The sequence below is a fragment of the Microtus ochrogaster genome, chromosome 24 (genome assembly GCF_000317375.1).
Source record: "Microtus ochrogaster isolate Prairie Vole_2 chromosome 24, MicOch1.0, whole genome shotgun sequence".
Lineage (NCBI taxonomy): Eukaryota > Metazoa > Chordata > Mammalia > Rodentia > Cricetidae > Microtus > Microtus ochrogaster.
The window spans coordinates 19,671,816-19,690,687 of record NC_022024.1 but is presented as its reverse complement, the minus strand read 5'-3'; the positions used below and the strand labels follow the sequence as shown (position 1 = coordinate 19,690,687).

At 43.8% G+C, this 18,872-nt stretch overlaps 1 protein-coding gene across 1 annotated transcript in view; it reads right to left on the bottom strand.

Annotated features, from left to right (window-relative positions):
* Tmtc2 (transmembrane and tetratricopeptide repeat containing 2) overlaps positions 1-18,661 on the bottom strand; it is a 382,576-nt gene extending 363,915 nt beyond the window's left edge. Inside the window, exon 1 of the mRNA XM_005358105.3 lies at positions 17,896-18,661. Coding sequence (XP_005358162.1) covers positions 17,896-17,978 — 83 coding nt within the window. The 5' untranslated portion in view covers positions 17,979-18,661. The remainder of the gene's footprint in view (positions 1-17,895) is intronic.
* Positions 18,662-18,872: the final 211 nt, after the last annotated feature.

Sequence of the window (18,872 nt, the reverse complement as noted above, 5' to 3'; positions counted from 1 at the left end):
CCTGCCTCTGCCTCCCGTATTTTTAACTTTTGAATGCCATCCAAGACATGCTGTGTATGAGCAAACCATCTAACCTTCAGTTTAGTTTTGGACTTCTAGTTGAGAAGTAAACTCCCCTCCCTCACATATGGAATGAACTAATTCATTCCCAGAACCCAGTTTCCAATTAAACAAGGGTGAACAAGAGGATGTTCATGATGCTAGCCTTTAAAACAGCAATTAAGCATGCCAACCAGAAAGGGGTGCACGGGAGAGAAAAGTAAGGTTTTAAAGAAACAAGGCAGGGATCTGAGACAGGGCTGGACAGGGAAGAGCAGCTGCTGCTCTTGCAGAGGATCCAGGTTTAGTTGCCAGCATCCACCTGGAGGCTCTTAGCAAACTGCAACTCTATTTCCAGGTAATGAGGACTTCAGGTGCCAGGCATGCGCATGGCACACATACACGTATGCAGACGGTCATCTATACGCATGAAATAAAATTGAGTTATTTTTTTACTTAAAAAAAGGAGGCAAGGGATGGATGATAATAGAAGCATGCAATATGAAAGGAGAAAGTACTAGGGAGATAAGAGAGAGGACCAGGAAAGAAAACAATGCAGACTAGAAGAAGGTGGAAGCAGGGTCAATCAACCAAGTCAACATGTACAAAAGTGCCATCAGGAAACCTGCCACTTTGTTTGAATTGAGACATACATAACATACACAGGGGGAGAGAAAAACAAATAGTATCATTTTTCTAATGCTACCATCCAACAATCCAGCATGTGCCCAACATCCATCAAAATTCCTTTTTAACACACCAGAGAGGTGATTCCACAAGGAGCCAAATTCAGAGCATTTCCATGCCAGCCAAGAATTTTGATTTCACTTCGAGACGCTCGTTTACCGTCTGGTTTCAATTCACAAAGGTATCAACCCAAGCTCCCCGCCTTCCATCACACCGCCTATCTTTTCCTCCCACAAGGAAAAAGTTCACTGCCATTACCCAGAATCACCCCGTCTCTGTATCATAAACTGCAAGTGGCGGTACCCTGAGCAAGAAAGTGGCAGTGTCCACAGCCAACTGAACTCCGTCCTGCCAACGCTCACTCATGGGAATGCCATTCTTGACCTCCCATCCCTGCAAATAACCAGCCCTTCCCTTCCTACTCAAGGCCTGGAGAAATCCAACCATTGCTTATTGTTTGGTTCTCAAAATTAACCATAGGAACATGTTTACTAAGGTCGGGAATTGCTGGTTTGATGTATCAATTTAAACTAATTCCCCAGAATTGAGAGTCATTTTACAAACCACTGATGTTTGCCTTTCATAACTTCACGACAGCACGGCTCATTTTTAAGCTGTCAGGAGCTGGCTTATTAAAATAATAAATAAATTTTCACCTGAACATTCTTAAAACGCTCCAAAGAACAGATGCGCGCTAGAGAGAACTAGGCTGCTAGCCAGCAAGAACCCAAACAGCTCTCATTTCTAGAAGCTTGCCACTTGCTGTTACAATTTAGCTATCAACAGGAACAAAGCAAACATTCCAACTGAGAGTAGCGCAACACCCAAAATGTGAAGGAGATTACGACAGAGGTAAAGCATCTACTGTTGATGGGGACTATTGCGTGAAAGCGCCTAGTTAGACCTCTCGAGATTGCTTGGTGCGTGGGGCACTCGTTGCCACGCCAGAGGATCTGAGTTCAATCCCTGGGAACCATATGGTGGAGAGAAGCAATACGCACAAGCAATCCTCAGCCTTCAACACGTGTACCATCGTCCAAGTGTAGACACACACAAATGCACACCACACCAACAGAGGGAGTGGAGGGGAGAGAGAAGTAACTTTACTTAAAAATTACATAAAAATAAAGTACCTTATTTAGCATGATATGTGGGCATTAAGGCCAAGATTTTAACTCAAAACATTCAATGCCCCAAAGCAATTACCAATAAGTTACCGATGTATTTCTTAGACAAGTGAACTCAAAACCACGATGCCAAAACATGACTTATTTCAAGCTCAGATGGAAGCCAGTCAATGAGAGCCACACCAATAAGGCAGAGTCACCGTGTCCCTGCAACACACCTACTGTACCTGAACTTAGGAGGGATGTCTTTTTCCTGTGGACGCTTTAAGCAGGAAGGAGAGAAAATCACAAGAAGTGTTCATGTTTGGTAGTAAGATACTCTCTTTCAAATGGGTATTTTTAGTAAAATGCTAAGTAAACAGATACAGGATGTTCTTTAGTTGGGAGAGAGATCAATATTCTTAGATGTAGAAACTATTTGCAAACAAATTAATGAGAACTGTGAGTCTCAAGGAGGGTGGAAACTCAGGAAAAAGCAAAGTTTTAGATAGAGTTTTCTATTCAGTTCTGCTCACTGAACCCCAAAGGGGAGAGAAATCTATCACTGCGACGCAGGCTAGCCCTGTGTTCATCATCTTTTCCAATAAAACTGTAACTATGTCTGTGTTTCCATTATTTCATCGTGTAAGCTATACATCACAGAGCATCAACATTCCCGTAAGCTGCTAAAGAGGGCAATCACAGTTCTCGGTAACTTCTTACGGACCATGTTACCTAATGGAAGAGAAAGCCATTTGTGTTAAGGAACATGAAAGGTGTCTAGTGATTTCCCATTGACTTTTAATTAATTATTCACCACAAACCACACGCTGGCCCAGTCTGCAGCAGTGTGCATGCATAAATGGGCGCAAGCGTCTCAAATGATGTCGCTTCTCCATCACTTCATTACATTTCAAGGAGTATTTATGTAAAATTAAATGTCAAGGATTTAGACAGATGCCTCACTGGTTAAGGCAGAGAGCGGCCTTGCAGAGAACCTGAGTTCTGCTCCCAGAGACCACATCTATCATATCACAACTGCCTAGAACTCCACCTATAGGGGCATTCACACCTCTGGCCTCGGCTCCATGGGCACCCACACTCAAATCCTCATACTTATGCACAGATAAACAAAAATGAAATAAGTCTTTAAAAATAATTACAGAAAGCAAATTTTCAAAGTATTATTTACTACGTTTCATTGGACGTTGTCAAGTATATGTGCACTGGAAACATATAATCAAATATCATCTAGAAATAAGTTTGAGTTTGAAGTTTCGCTGTGCAGCACAGGCTGGTTCTGAGTTCCCTGTGCTGGAATTACAGCTGTGTACCACAACTGGCTACATACTGGCTTGCGATAAGAACCTCTAAATCTTCCAGAGATCACTAAGATATACTTATCCAGTGTTCCTAAACTGTCAGCAACAAGGTTAATGAATAATTTTCCACCAACAGAAATATTTCAAAAGTAATCTCACAAACCGCACATTGTACAAGGCTCTTAGCATAACATAAAATCAATAAATTCACCCCAAAACTCCATATGGTCAATATTACTGTTAATACACTGAATCAGGAGCTTTGTCAGACAACTACAATTCCTGCGTTAGACAATAGCAGTTCTGGGGTCAGGACTTTAGATTTTTCTGGTCCCAAGTTTGAGGGTCTCTGACTGAGGAACAAACATCATGGGCACTAACCCTTCACTTCCTGGCTTGACTACAACTAGGTGCCATCCACCACATGTGTTCAACAGACTCACAGGGAATCCTCCACACAACCGAGGAACACAAGCACATCAGTGTAGAAAATGCCAGCCTACGCGATGCACAAACCGTGCGGCTTTTCTCTTCACCAGCTCACCAGAAGTGCTGTGAACACTGATGTCCTCCAAAAGGAAAGGGCTGTCAATCAAGGAGGAGCCCATTAGCACCCAGGGACACTCATCTCTGACAAGAAGAACTAAAATGTGAAAGACGCTTTATGTCTATGGCCCTGTAAGGAATCACATTACCCTCCAGAAGCAAAGAATTACATAGACTGGTCAGATGCCTATTCAAAACACCTTTGCTTCTTAGAGACCAGAAACATGGCAGTGAAAAGGAACAGAAGCTGCTGACGGAAACAGATGCATGCATCCCTGGCCAAACATTAGGTTGAGCTCTGGGGATCTGGTTGAGAGAGGGAGAAAGGATTGTAGGAGAAACGGTGGTCAAGGACATCACAAGGAAACCCACAGAATCAACTAGCCTGGGCTCATAGGGTTCACAGAGACTGAACCAACAACCAGGTAGCCTACATAGGCCTAACGAAGGTCCTCTGCATGTATGTGACAGTCGCATAGCTTGGTCCTCTTGTGGGACTCCTAAAAGTGGAAGCAGGGGTTGTCTCTGACTCTTCTGCTGGTTTGGGGGACCCTATTCCTCATACTGGGTCACCTTGTCCAGCCTTAATACAGAGGAGGTGCTTCGTTTTGCTGCAACTTGACATGCCATGTTTTGTCAATATCCATTAGAGGCCTGCCCTTTTCTGAATAGACATGGCAGAGGAGTGGATGGGGAGGGGCACAGAGGCCATAGAGGGTGGGGGAGAAGAGGGAAGGGAAACTGCAGTCAGGCTGTAAAATAAATCAACAAAAAATTAAAAATTAACAACAAAATTTTAAAAAAAAAGGAAAGAAAAGAAACCGAAATTGGAAAGTTGCGAGCACCGCTGTCGTGAGGAGCCTGGGGATTCGGGTCTCAAGAGAGGACAGACAAGAAGAGGGATAAGGGAGCATAGAGAACAAACCATCAGAGCCGGGACAGCAAGCATGCAGCAGGAGGATGCGAGTGAAAAACCTCAGCAGCTGCAGGGAAAGCCATAGCTGAGCTCCCGGGGAGAAGAGAGCAAGATGCTCTGCGGACGGCGATCTATTGAGTCATCATCCCACCCCTGCTTCCCTGCTTCCACACACTCTCCGTCTAAGTACATAATGATGCCGTTTTTAAAAACCACAGAGAACATGCCTCATCCTACTTCATTTGATTCCCCACTCTATGCGAACAGTTATTATTTTCACTTCCTGACCAATTAAAGCCCTGAGTTCATGAGAGCTGAGGCGCTCGAGTACTTAAGTGGGAAAGTGGTACTTGAAAATCTAAAACTCGGATCTCTCTTTCTCTTTCCCTTGATCCAATATTCGTTCCCCACGCTGTATCATACTATAAAATAACGTGAAACTAAAAGGGAAAAAAAAATCTAACTCATTTTAGAATGGGTGCTTTCAAAAGAGTCTATTTGACCCGCTCCAAGATGGTTTAAGATGCTTGGAAGCTAAAGTGGACTAAATTAAATATAACCATTGAAACCCAAGTCCCAATTCATTTATTTTAATTTGCATGGTGCACAGTACATGAGGACCACATCACTGAGCCCTGTCTTTACCCCAGACAGGAAAGGTTTATACTCACGGTAGGTACCCTCGGCCCCATCGTTACCTAAAGCCTGAGTATCACTAACAAAGCTCTATTTTCATATTCTCGGCTGCTACTTATGGATTCTGCTGCACTCATAAAGTCTATGAAGCTTTTATGCAGTAAGAGCTACATTTTCTCAAAATGCATTTTGGCTCTAGAGGCCCAGTTTGGGCACCAAGACCTCAAGTCATGAACCCCTCAATGTAACTGAAGGAACAAGCATTAAGTCTCCAGCCTCACTTGCTTTATTTGCCTATAAAAGGCCTTCGTTTTGTTGACCACGAGGCTCAGTGTTAATAGTGTCTGTTTTAATTAGGATTTCTATTGCTGTGAAGAGACACCATGACCATGGTAACTCTTAAAAAGAAAGCATTTCACTGGGTTGTTTCTCTTCCAGTTTCAGAGGTTCAGTCCATTATCATCCTGGCGAAGACGTGATGGAGTTGATGGTAGATGTGGGACTGGTCACATCGCAGATGGCAGGGAAGAGGAAGTCGACTCAGACACTGAGCAATATCCTGAGCATAAGAAACCTAAAAGTCTGCCCCCCCCAACCCAGTGACACACTTCCTACAAGGCCACACCCACTCCAACAAAGCCACAAGTCCTAATAGTGCCACTCCCTATGAGATTATGGGGGTCAGTTACATTCAGACTATCATGGTTTCCCACTAGCTTGGCTGTCTATGACAGCTCAGATGAATACTTCTGACTGGTGAAGACTGTTCTCTAGTGAAAGTTACCTTTGCCCCCCTTCCCTGTCTAGACAGTATGAGCTCAGTTATTCTTGACTTTTCTTTGGTATTCCAGAACTGACAACATTTGAAGACTTTCAGACACAACAGTAGCCCGTGCGTCAGAAAATGAGCTCCCCCCACCCCTGGGAAACCTATGAGCACCCTGATGTCCACACACATCTGTTTCAAACTGAGAACAGCCCTCTGCAAATCCTTACAGAAGTCTCTATCTGCAACTCCTAAGAAAGAAATTTTGTTTTTAGGAGGAAAATCCCACGATTCTAACTTGCCGGGTTATAGCCAACAAAGGTCTTTCTTGCCTCAAAACTTTGTTTCCAGTCCCTAGCCTCACTGAGCAACATCAGGACCAGATCTACCGCATCAAGGGCAACCATGTGTGCCTTTCAAAATTAGAATTTGCTATCTGAATCTAGAGTTATATTACAAAGAAGTTGGTTTTTTTATGTGGGTAGTGACCACTGTGTCAAGGAAGGTCATCTCCTAAGCTTCACCAGACTCTACTTTTTCAAATTTCGAAGATTAGAACTGTCTTGATTGAACAAAGAAGCAGGAAGGAGGCAGAACATAATTAAATCAATCAGCTAATACCTTACAGACACAAAGGATATCTATATTCCTTCAGTTCCTTTCTACCCAGGAATTTAAGCAGTTTTCCCAAACATCATCTGTAATCATAATTTTTAATTATTTATCTTTATCTTATGTGTACTAATGTTTTGCCTGCATGTATGTCTGTATGTCTGTGTGAGGATGTCAGTTCTTGGAGTTATAGACAGTTGTTGGCTCTCATATGGTTGATGGGAATTGAACCTGCATCCTCTGGAAGAGCAATTGGTGTTCTTAACCACTGAGCCAACTTCCCAGCTCCCTGTAATCATATTTAAATGCGACTCTTTTAAAGCCTATTACCCAATGTGTGGTCCCAGAGCCTACAATACCTGCTATAGCTGAAACCAAAGAAATGCAGATTCCCAGGTTCTCTCCAGGCACAATCGGTACTGTAACAACCCCAATGTACTCCAGGTGGACTGACCTTTAAGACATGCTGGTCTAGAAACATATACACATAAAAAGCTATGCAGCAATTGCCCATCTCAGTGTCTCCATAGGAGACGCATAGAGTGATCCACCTAAATACAAGCAACTGAAGATTTTTGCTGAGTTAAAAAAGATTTTTTTTTTCTTAAGTGAATTGACTAGCTGGGGATAATGACTCAAGTCTGTTATTCACAGCACTGAGGAGTCTGAGACAGGAGGATTTTAAATTTGATGCCTGACTGGGTTACAAAGGAGACTCGATCTCAAAAACAGCAATGACAACACAGGCAATTGTCTCCATAAATTCAGAGAGGCAAGCTGCAAAACAGAACCAGGTCCAAAACCTGCCACAGGCATTTTCAACATCACACCCCAGGCACAATTAAAAGGATTTAAAGAGAACCACCAAACATTGGTTCATAGAAGTAGCTGGTATTATTTTCATTGATGACACATGAGCCATTGTAACACTGTGACGTTCCGACTTCAACATATAGCAAAATCCATAAAGACTGTTGTTTTTAAAAGAAAAAATTCTCAAACATAGAAGAGTAAATTTTAGCACATGTCGTCAAATCTCAAATTCAGGTATTTCCATTAAATATACACACACACGCGCACACACACACACACTCACACATCCCTTACAGAATGGGTTAAAATGTATGTAAAACCTCATTTCCTTAATATAAATTTAGCAACAACTCAGTAGCACTGTTGCTTCCGATAGAGTAACAAGAACGCCTTCCTATTCTAAATGCAGTTTACCAAATAAATTCAGGTATACCAGTTTTTCACATCAGCTATAAAGAATCGCTTCCCCCTAAAGGGCCTATTTCTGCAAATAAAAATGTCTTTTTGCCTGATTAAACTTCTTTATCATCGGAGAACTTTTCTTCTGCAAATTTGTAGCTGAAAAAAATTTGCCCTTAAAAGCCTGCTCCATCAAAATGAGCTCTTCCAAAACTTTGGGAGTGTGGTCCTACAGGTAATTATAAGGGATAAGGAGGAGCAACCAGTGACAAAAGAAATAGATTTGGGAAGAGATCTGGACCCAGGTATTTTGCCATCAGATACCCTTTTGCAATCAAAAGCAGCAGGCTCTGTATTTCTGGGCAGAAGCCTAAGGACAGAAAGATGCAAGTAGCCAGCAGATTATAGAACAATGAGAAATGTCCCCAAAGGGGTCAATATAGGCTCCCGCAGCAGCCGCCACCACTACCTGAGGAAGCCTTTCTCCCAGATGGCTCTCTAATGACTGTGACCTCCCCAGACTGAGAGTAGCCTATGAGAGTAGTCCCCATGGCCACCACCTAAGGTACCCCCTGCAGAGGGTGCAATTTGCAAGGACTGTCACTTCAAGGGGCACTGCCATCAGCAAGCCCTTGCTCCTCCAGGGGAGCCTTCCTAAAGACTGTGGATTGAACTCAGGAGCCGCCACTGACAGCAGAGAGAGTCAGCCGAATAGGCATGCCTCCACTGTGGAACAAATTGGAAATTAACCAAAGCAAGATGCTGACTTTTCTCCAAGTCTCCGGGTGCATCTGCCTCTCTCCAGCACTACATTTATAACCGTAGTAACAACAGACTTCACAACAATGTCCTTTACGGAAACATAGATCATGATAGGGTGAAAACAAAACCAGGGCTGTGCTTTTATTCCTTTGGCATCTTTATAAAATACCGAGGAGCACATGCAAGAAGAAAACACTTCCGAAGACAAAGCGGTGAATCTCCCTTGCCTGATTCATCCTTAAAGAAAAGAAAAATGTCAGAAATAAACTTGTGAACTGCATTTAAAATTAATACCCAAAGAATTTCAAGTACGCAGGGTTCTATGGACTGCCACTCTTCCCACTGGATTTTTAAACATTGTGGAAACAAGACTATTTGAAATACTACAGTCCCATCATTTAACACTGTTCAAAATGTCAAGAGCCTTATTGCGCCCCAGTGGCCACTCCTCAGCAAATAAGGTATCCTTTGAAGTGAAAATACTCACAACAGACACCAAGAGAGAAGCCCTACCTTGAGCAAACTCACCTACTTCTACAGAAATCAATCAGAAATTTAGCTCTGGCATCACAATTAAGAGAGAAGTACTTTTATCATCACAACTGCTGAATTTTGAAGTTTCAACCTCCATCATTTCTCTATCCAAAGACTATGTGTGCACATAGTGTGTGTGTGTGTGTGTGTGTGTGTGTGTGTATGTACATCTATATGTGCATGAGTGTGCACCAAGTGGGTCATAGCAAGTGACAAGACAACCTTGGTCACATGGCAGTCCCCGTCTTCCCATTTTGTTTGAAATAGATCTCTGTTGTTTTTCTGTTAGACGTGCTAGCGTGAAAACTCCTGAGGATTTTGCCATCTCTGCCTCCCACTTCCTCCTCAGAGAAGTGGTCTTCGATAAGACTGTAGACGGTCATGTTCTACATCTGGTTTTTATGTGGTTCTGGAGATTCAAATTTAAATCCTCGGACTTGGGTGCCAAGTGCTTTTCTGCACTGAGCCGTTCCTCTACCTCCTTCAAAGGAAGATTTTTAATATTTCCTAACTACATAAACCAAGACTGAACACTATGCTGATTATTTCTTTGGGTCAACTAACCACAAGGCAGAATTCTGTGAGAAGAGGGAACTTTGGTCAAGAAAATGTCCCAACAGATTGGCCTGTAAGTCTATGAGGGCATTTTTCTTGATTAAAAACTGATGTGGGAACACTCATCACCAGTAGATGGTACCACCCTTAGGCTGGCGGTGCTGGGTACTATAAGAAAGCAAGCCATCCAGAGCAAGCCATTAAGCAACTCTCTTCCATGGCTTTTGCATAAGTTCCTGTGCCCAGGCTTCTGCCTTAAGAGTCCGGCCTGACTACCTTTAATGACGGACTGTGACATGAAAAATATAAGACAAATAAACCCTTTCGTCTCCAAGCTGCTTTTGGTCAGAATGTTTTATGGCAGCAAGAGAAAATGAACTGGGACAAGCACCTATATTGATCCCATTTTTTTTTAACTTGAGGCTTCTAAAGAACATGACTGTTGACAATAGTCTACACCATGCCTCACACCGTCTCATATGGATACCACAAAGTGGCCTTGCAGAGGAATCAAGAAACAAAAGCTGACAGCAAATTATAAGCGAATAGCATTTCCTCTGCCAAGAATTGAGCAGCTCTGTCCTCGAGCAAAGAGGTTCTGTGTAACCATCAAAGAAGCAAACATGGATACGCTCAGATTTGATTCCACAATAAAATGGGAGCTAACGTTCAAGTTAGACATTCCAGTTCATGTCTCGGTCACATACTAATTTTCTGAACATCTCATCTTGGACGTAATAATTTCTGGTGGTACAAATGAGTCACATTTATAAAATATTCCCTTATTGTTTTTGTTTGTTTGCTTGTTTTGATTTTTCAAGACAGGGATTCTTTGTGTAATCCAGGCTGTCCTAGAACTCACTCTGTAGACCAGGCTGGTCTCGGACTCAGAGATCCACCTGCCTCTGTCTCCCAAATGTGGGGATTAAAGGTGTGCACCGCAACACCTGGGTATGAAATGTTCTTAAATAAAGCAAGTTTCTCTGAAAACATGGCAGCGACATTATGGTTAATCTACAGAAATCGTTCCAATTTTCCTGTCTTAGTCACGCACACTACAGCTACCAGGTTCCCTTGTTCCCCATTCATCTGTAAATAAGAAGACAAAAAAAAAATCATAGTGATAAACATTAAAAAGCAATTCTAAAATTTCTAAAAACAAAACAAGACATAATAAAAAAAAAAACTCCAAAAGGCTAAAATAAACGTTTTAGCTTTTTATTTTCGAAACCTTGAGTACATACCACAGACGCACAAAAGTCACTGGAAGGTTAGCCAGGAGAAAGGAGGAAACGCGATCAACATGAGTATTACAGTGGTCTTTCTTATTAACGTTACTAGCCCAGGAAAGACATCAAGATTAAATTCTCTGAGGCAAGTCTTTTAAGCCCAATGACAGGATGCAACAAATCTACTTAACATGTAAAGCTCCACACAGCTCCAAGTGTTTCGTCACCAATACTGGGGTGGTTAAATTTTTTTGCTGGGAAAAATGTAAAATTTTGCTGGGCACAGTGGTCTGTACTACCAACACACAAGAATCTGTTTGAGGACATCTTGGACAACAAAGCAAAAGATTGTCTCTAAATAAGTAAGTAAATAAATCAATTAATACTATTACGATGGCAATAAACATTAATGTGGTATTAGATGTTTAGAAAGAAGTCAATTTGGGTCAAATTCTATCTCCTAAAGGGCAACCTATCCATATGTCCTTAGACCTTCCTAATTCAAAGAACTTTACCTGCTCAAGAGATGGCATGCGTGCCGAGAGGAGCAGCTGTGGTAGATGCTTTATATACATACCTCCAATAGAAGCAGCTGCTGTCTAGACATATTTGTAAGGAGTGACTCACTGACTGTCACAGACTATGCCTAGAAGCACAGGCAAATCCACTCTTCAAAGTGGCCAATCAGCATTGACCCTAAGTGCATCTATACAGCCCCCCAATACTATGTCTTTATCGGGACAGCAATCCTGATGACATCATTCAGGTTTATTTGTTGTTTGTTGCTATAGCTACTTCCAAACAAGCACAACTGTCCAGACAGGAGAGGTCTATCCATTCAATTACCCACATGTTCTTGTCTTCAAGGCTTCAACACATGTCACGTTGGAAAACCCACTCAATATGTACAGCTACTTACTAAAGGATCCCAGAAAGTTTTAAACAGGAGTGATAATTACATTCTAAGGAGTTCGTGCAAAAACAATAATAGAAATGTAGGCTTTGTCAGCCAGGGATTTTTGAGACTGCATTAAGGGTAAACTGTGTCCTCTCCGAACGGGATGAAAGTGTCTGATTTAGAGATAATGCCCTCTTGACCTATAGTATAAACAGCTGGGTCTTGAATAAGTGCTTTTAGTGCGCTGGGCAGCAGCAGACATTAGGACAAGCGTGCTTTCGACACATGCTGGAATCCGAAGGTTGTACCAGTTTCAGAAGGGCAGCAGCAGGGAATTCACTGTTACCACAGAGGCGCAGGAACTCTGAAACCTAAGTATGGATAAGACAACAGCTCTTGGAGTGGACTATGTAAATTAATAATCGTGTTGGTGCCGGTGTATGTACATGCACATCTCTGTCTCTCTGTCTCTGTCTCTGTCTCTGTCTCTCTCTCTCTCTCTCTCTCTCTCTCTCTCTCTCTCTCTGTGTGTGTGTGTGTGTGTGTGTGTGTTTGTGTGTGTGTGTGTGTGTGTGTGTGTGTGTGTGAAAAAACTAAGGGGCAGATGGCTGCCAGGCAGTTTCCCCTTGGGCATCTGTGTGTGTCCTCTGAGGGCTTGTATTGGGATCATCTGCTATGATACACACCATGTGACAGGCTCAGAGGAGGTGAAGCAAAGCAACCTAAAGCTTTTACCTAGTTGGAAGTCTAATTCGCCAAGAAGAAATACACTTGTGCAAATGAACAAAATGAGCCATTTCCACGTAAATGTGATGAAACAACCACAGCTTAGCAAGAAAATAAAATGTCCTAGAAAATAGTTCATAAACTATAAGTTATTTCCAATTGCATTTTTATCAATATTATCGTCATACTGGGGAGAGAAATAAAAGATAAAACAATACTCTGGTGTTTGATTTCTGATAATAATGACCTGATGGGAAAGCAAAAATGCCCCTTGTTTCTGTCATATGCATGCATTTCTTTCTTTGACTAACATAGAAAATGATGGGTTTCACTGTGGCATTTTTAACACATGAACCATTGTGCTCAGCTTTGAGATAGGTTCTCACTAAGTAGTCCAGTCTAATCTGGAACTCACATGTAGATTAGGCTGGCCTGGAACTCACAGAAACCTTCCTGCCTCTGCCTTTGAGTTCTGGGAATAAAGGCACACATCACCTCATTGATATCCGGCATGACTTCAGAGGGTCAACATATTGGAATTTAAAACATAACCATTTTGGACAGATCCAAGGCAAATCTACTAAAATAATTCTCTAGAGAGAAGTTAACGGAGTGATCAGTTATCTCTCAAAGGATTCTTGTTGTGTCCTATCAAAGATCACACTAACAGCCTTAAACATCAAACAGAAGGAATACATGAATACTGCCAAGTGTAAAAGGCAGGTTTCTGAAAATTGTTAATCTGCCTTCTCTTAACATTGTGAAGATGTCTAATTGAGAGATAGCCCATCCAGCCCATGATAAACAGATGCTCTGCCCTCATAGGCATCTTAAATAAGTGTTTTAGTCACTGAACAGCAACAAGCCTTTCCCTTCATTTGAATACTGTCAATCAAAATCAGCGTGAACAAAATTCTTCACTGTTTCTGTTGTTTGTTTGGTTTTTTTGTTTTGTTTTGTTTCCAAGACTGGGTTTCTCTGTGCAACAGTCCTAGCTGTCCTGTAACTCGCTTTGTAGACCAGGCTGGCCTCCAACTCACAGAGATTCACCTGCCTCTGCTTCCCAAGTGCTGGGATTAAGGCATGCACCATCACCTCCTGGCTCTTTACTGGTGCGTTTTACCTTTATACTCTAAGGAAAAACAGAACAAGGGATGTGTTATTAGAGTTCTAGTTAGATGATGGCCAGATGTCGTGGCACAGACTTGTGATCCCAGCACTCCCGCAGCTGAGGCAGGAAGATCAGTAGTTCAAGGCCAACCTGAGCTGCTACAAAGCAGCAAGACCCTGAGGTTTCACAGGTGGGTAAAATGAGAAGAAGAAAGGCGAGGTTGCTTTTCAAAGTTCTCAATAAAATAATTAAGAGATGCATAAGTAATGTTAAGGACCATTTGGGGCTTTAAAAAGCAAACTGTGAAGGCTGCAGCAATGGCTCAGTGGATAGAGCACTGGCCACACCAGGACCCGAGTTCAAATCTCCAGAGCATACATTAAAACCAAACAGGTATGGCCATGCCTGTAATACCCCTAGAGAAGTAGAGACAAGGGATCCGAAGGGATCGGTTGGCCTGATGGGATTCAGTTATCTTCAGGTTTAGGGAGAGACCCTGCCTCAAAATATAGTGTAGGGAAAGAACAAAAAAGATGGCGGACATCAACTTCCGGTCTCCACATGCATGCTCAGCACATTCTGTGCATGAGTGTAGTGCACACACGTGTACTCACACACACACACACCAGGTAAAGAAGCACACACAAGACAGAGGGAGGGAGGGAGGAAGGGAGAGAGAGAGAGAGAGAGAGAGAGAGAGAGAGAGAGAGAGAGAGAATGCAGAACGCCCATCAAGGATATGAATCTGCAAGTGACACATTCATATTCCAATATCAAAATCTCATGTTGTCATGTTTGAATTTTCCCCCCAAAGTAATGAAGCATTTTACTCAAGCGATGATTACAGAGCTGTAATATTCTTACTCCCCTGTCCCTATGTCATCAAAGGGTATGTCACCTACTACACGACACATGTACAATTCAATCAGCCTCCTTTCCACTGACAGTCTAACTTTGCATTGAGCTGACTCCCCTCAGTGTGACCTCTGAGGAACTTGCGGTAGTATTTTAACAGGGACAGTGTGCAATGAATGATTCCAGGTCACCCTCACCGAGTACATAAGAGAGCCAAGACTTTGGGAGTTACCAAAGGGGCTTGTTTGTATTTTGCCCTCTTGTAAGCATCCAGTTTCTCCTGAAAATTTTTAAGAGGGTCCTTCAAGGTGTTACATGCACTGGAACTTAAAATCTGGCAAGCATACTTGAGACACAACGTAGTCATTGCACTAAAGGTGAGAGAAAGGAGAGAATGTTTACCCATCAGATTCTGTGAATTCTGCCCTTGCACTGCTCATTTCAACACATCGTAGACAGAGTCTTAAGTTTAACACCGAAGCACTTGCAAGACATTAAGTTTTTACCATAGGAAATGGATTTTTTGCTTTAAGAAAGCTTCATGTTACCACTTAATTTCCAACAAGCTACATAAGACATAAAGAGTATTATCATATAAATAGATGTATAGTTTATAAAATAAATTTGATCATTATATTTAAAAGGAATGGTAACATTGAGAAGTACCACAGCAATAATGCTCACACTACATATATAAAGCCCGCCTAAAGGTAGATTTTTCAGGCTACACTGCAAGGTTCTAATTTAGCTAAGTAAGCCATGCATACGAGCCATCTCTCTCCTTGTCTATGGCTCTCTCTACTTCCAGTGGCCTCTGCTCCAGAATTGTATTTCACACAAGTTCCTGGGAGGGCATCACCATGCACAGATGTCATGTAAGCGATGTTTTGAACATGAATCTTTGCCATCTGAAATGGGGCAGGGGAAACAAACATATCCCCATCATCCCAAAGTTTCCATTTGGCTCTCCTGCTCGCATCCCTCTTCACACACCAGCGAGCTGCAGTACTTACGTCGAGAGTGTATTTGCAAAGCCAGTTTACAGTGCACCTTGGCAGTGAATCACTTCCACATGCTGTGCACATGACAACTAAGTCCAGTACTGCATAAATATGCACCTTACGGTTTCTACGAAACCCAGAAACAAAGTTCGCGCTTCTTACGATTTCACGTTTTTAAGAGTATGTGGTTGCGTATGATGTTTTGAGAGAAATCAATAGGAAGGAACTTTTTAGTGCACCGCAAATCTTAGCTCACACTTTAGACCCTCGACGTCCTATAAGTACATGTCAAAACATCGTCTTGAACACGCTATCATAATATGGGAAAATTAGCACATTACATGCACCTAGGCAGACAGGAAACAGAAGAGAAGGATTCCAACACTCAGTGTGACTTGGAGCAGATGAGGGGTTTATAACAAATTCCAGTCATCAAGGACAAGTCATTTATCATCACAGTCACAAACATCTTCTAGACCCCCAAAGTCCAAACACTTCAGGGTGAGAAAATGTACATGCCCACATACCTAAATTTTAGTCTCCATTTCTTAAAGAGGGTGGCCTCTTTTTGTATATCCTCTTTGGAGTACTGGGCGGCAGTTATGAATAGTATTCGAGAGGAATGCTTGGTTTAATACTGTATACTGTGATTATAATTCTGTATACTAAGCAAGTATTTCAGGCTTTCCTCTCTCCATAAGCTCCTTACTCATGGGGTCAGTGCTTGCTCCCCCAGCTGGCTCCAAAAGCCAGCCGCTGCCCCGACACAGCCCTGCACTCATTGGAGTGAAAACTGATTAATTTTAGAGGAACCAAAGCTCTCTCCATTGGAGCTCTTAAAATAGCAGGTGCATCATCGCAGAAATCTGGAAGAAGAAAGGCAAGCAGGACAGCTTCCCTTGCTGTGAGCCCGTTCCTTAGAGCAACCGAGGTCACTGCTGAAATCGGGACGCTGTTTTAAAAGTTCAGTAAAAGTTGGCCAGAGACTTTCTATCAGCTAATGTCTGCTAGGCACAACATAAAGCACCCCAAGGGTGTGTGGGGGGGGAGGGTCTTTTTGCAAGTATCATCAGACAGTTCCATAGCAGACATGAGGGTGTGGGCCAAGATCCCATAATTTAAGACATACACCCAGGAACACTCTTAGCAGGAGAGCGGACACATCAGAATGTTGAAAAGGGCTGATTAGCAGAGGAGCACAGTCTTGCCTCCGTCTCTGTAGTCAACCACTTTGCTCAAGTTCATGCACTGCCTGGCCCTAACCCTGGGGACCCATTCACTCCCCTAAGCCCAGAGAGGCTGCCGAAAGGCTGTCAAAGTAAATCTGTGGTCGCTTCTTGGATGGTTTAACTTCAATGGAGCATGAAACACCCCAGGATGGTTAATAAGTTTAGCCAGGCATGTTGTTCTCCCTAATATATTTTAATTATGCATCTGTTTTAATTGTAATCAGATTAAGTCACCGGAAAAGGCACAAATTGGAATTTTCCCTAATGGCTATTGGAGCTTTTCACCAGTCTCTAAACACTAACAACATTTTAAAAAAGAAAAAAAAAATAGGTAGAGACACCAGCACAAGGGTGATGTTTTCCAGGAATCGGGGCAGTTTCTTTGACAACACAGTCCGGGTCTCATTAGCCACCCAAACTAACCCAAACAGAGAAGACAGAGTCAGTCTCTAGGGGCGTCTTCTTCCCCAATTAGCATCAGAAAAATCACTGTCTAACGCCAACCTCCCGAACAGAACTAAAAGCCTATGTTTTCATAAAGGACTGCCCCATGATGGGTGAGCAATGATGTTAGCTCAAAGTTTACTACCATACACGTCAAACAGAAAAGTTGACGCAGAGTATGCGCGCTCTTTTCACTCTTGGCAACTGTCAAACGTGTATTTAACTTCGGGAAGTAAGTGTCCTATCAATAAAAGGAAACGACACAGAGAAGAGCTACTAATGGGTGATCAGAGACTTCCTTCCAGTCCACAGGTAAAATCACTTAATATGCTTTTTTGCACTAAGCATACCTAGAACTGTTATTGTCTTCTTTAATTTTTTTTTTGATATAGGTTCATTAAACAGTTTACCAAATTGCCGGGATTTCCGCTACAAAAAAACTTAAGCGCCTGCCAACCGGCAAGAAGCAAGCAAGAACCTGCTGCAAAGTAAGAGCGGAAACTCGCTTGACCGGCCCAGCGCGCCAGCGTCCCGGCTGTTTGCTTTAGGAGTTACGATTTCCACGTCGCCTAAACCTTCAGGTGCTGATACCTGTGTCCCCAGGACACGCTTCAGCCTGACAGCGAGCAGCTCTAGAGCCACCGAGGAGCTCCCACTCCGCCCCATCCCCTCGCGCCGCAGACATGGCCCCTTTCTCTCGCCCACTTACCTGTCATCGTAGCAGAAATCTGCACTCAGGGTGTTGAGATACAAGGCGAGCCCCAGAGCGCTGCTCACCAACTCTGCAATCATCTCTCCACCGCCTTCCCTCGGGCTTGGCTCCCAGTGCGAGCGCAGCAGCGGCAACAAAACACAGAAGCATCAATCCCCACCTTCCGCCGCCTTCTCCTCCTGGCTGCACTTTTGCCTGGCTTCCCCGCCCGCCTCCTCGCCCTCCCTCGGCTCCTTCTTCCGATGCCGGGTTTCTCTCCGCCGGCTCCTCCGGTCGCCTGGCTCCGCTGCTCCTGAGTGTTCCCGGGGTTAGCGGCTCACACTGCGCTCCCCATGCCCGCCACCAGCGAGAGGCAAGAGGCGATCAGGCTTCACGCCCCCCGGCGGAGGATTCGGGCTAGTCCTTTCCCGCGGCTCGCGGTCCCCACCCTAACCCATGGCACTTTTGGGACGCCCTAGGTAGACGACTGAGGAGGTAGAAGAGTGTGAGATGGGGGGGTTGAGGGGGCGAAGGGGCCGAACAGAGCCGGGATCAGGGACCAGCGGAGCAAAGAAGAGAGAGATCCAGAGAAAGGGGCGGGTGGGAGGGACGAGGCGAACCGCCTCCCCTCGCCGCAACCCGGGCGCACGACTCCGGGGTCGTTCGCACCAACTCCGCCGCCACCAGAGGCTTCTAACATTCACTCTTTATTGGTTCCCTCCCGGCCCCCTCTCCAGTGAAGTGAGAAGCGGCGACTGGGGACTCCAAAAGCTCCCGCGTGGGGTTCTCGCCGCGGCCCCACGCGCCTGCGTGGCCAGCCCTCCAGCCCAAGCTAGCCCTGCCCCTTTCTCCACCCAGATCCTCCCCGCAGGCTCCTCCTTGTCTACCCCCCACTGGCGGGAGGCTCCGCCCACTCTCCCAGCTACTCTAAGCTTCCTCCTCCAGTCCCGCTCCATTCTTTCTCTTTCACCTTCATTTTTACTCTGGAAAGCCCC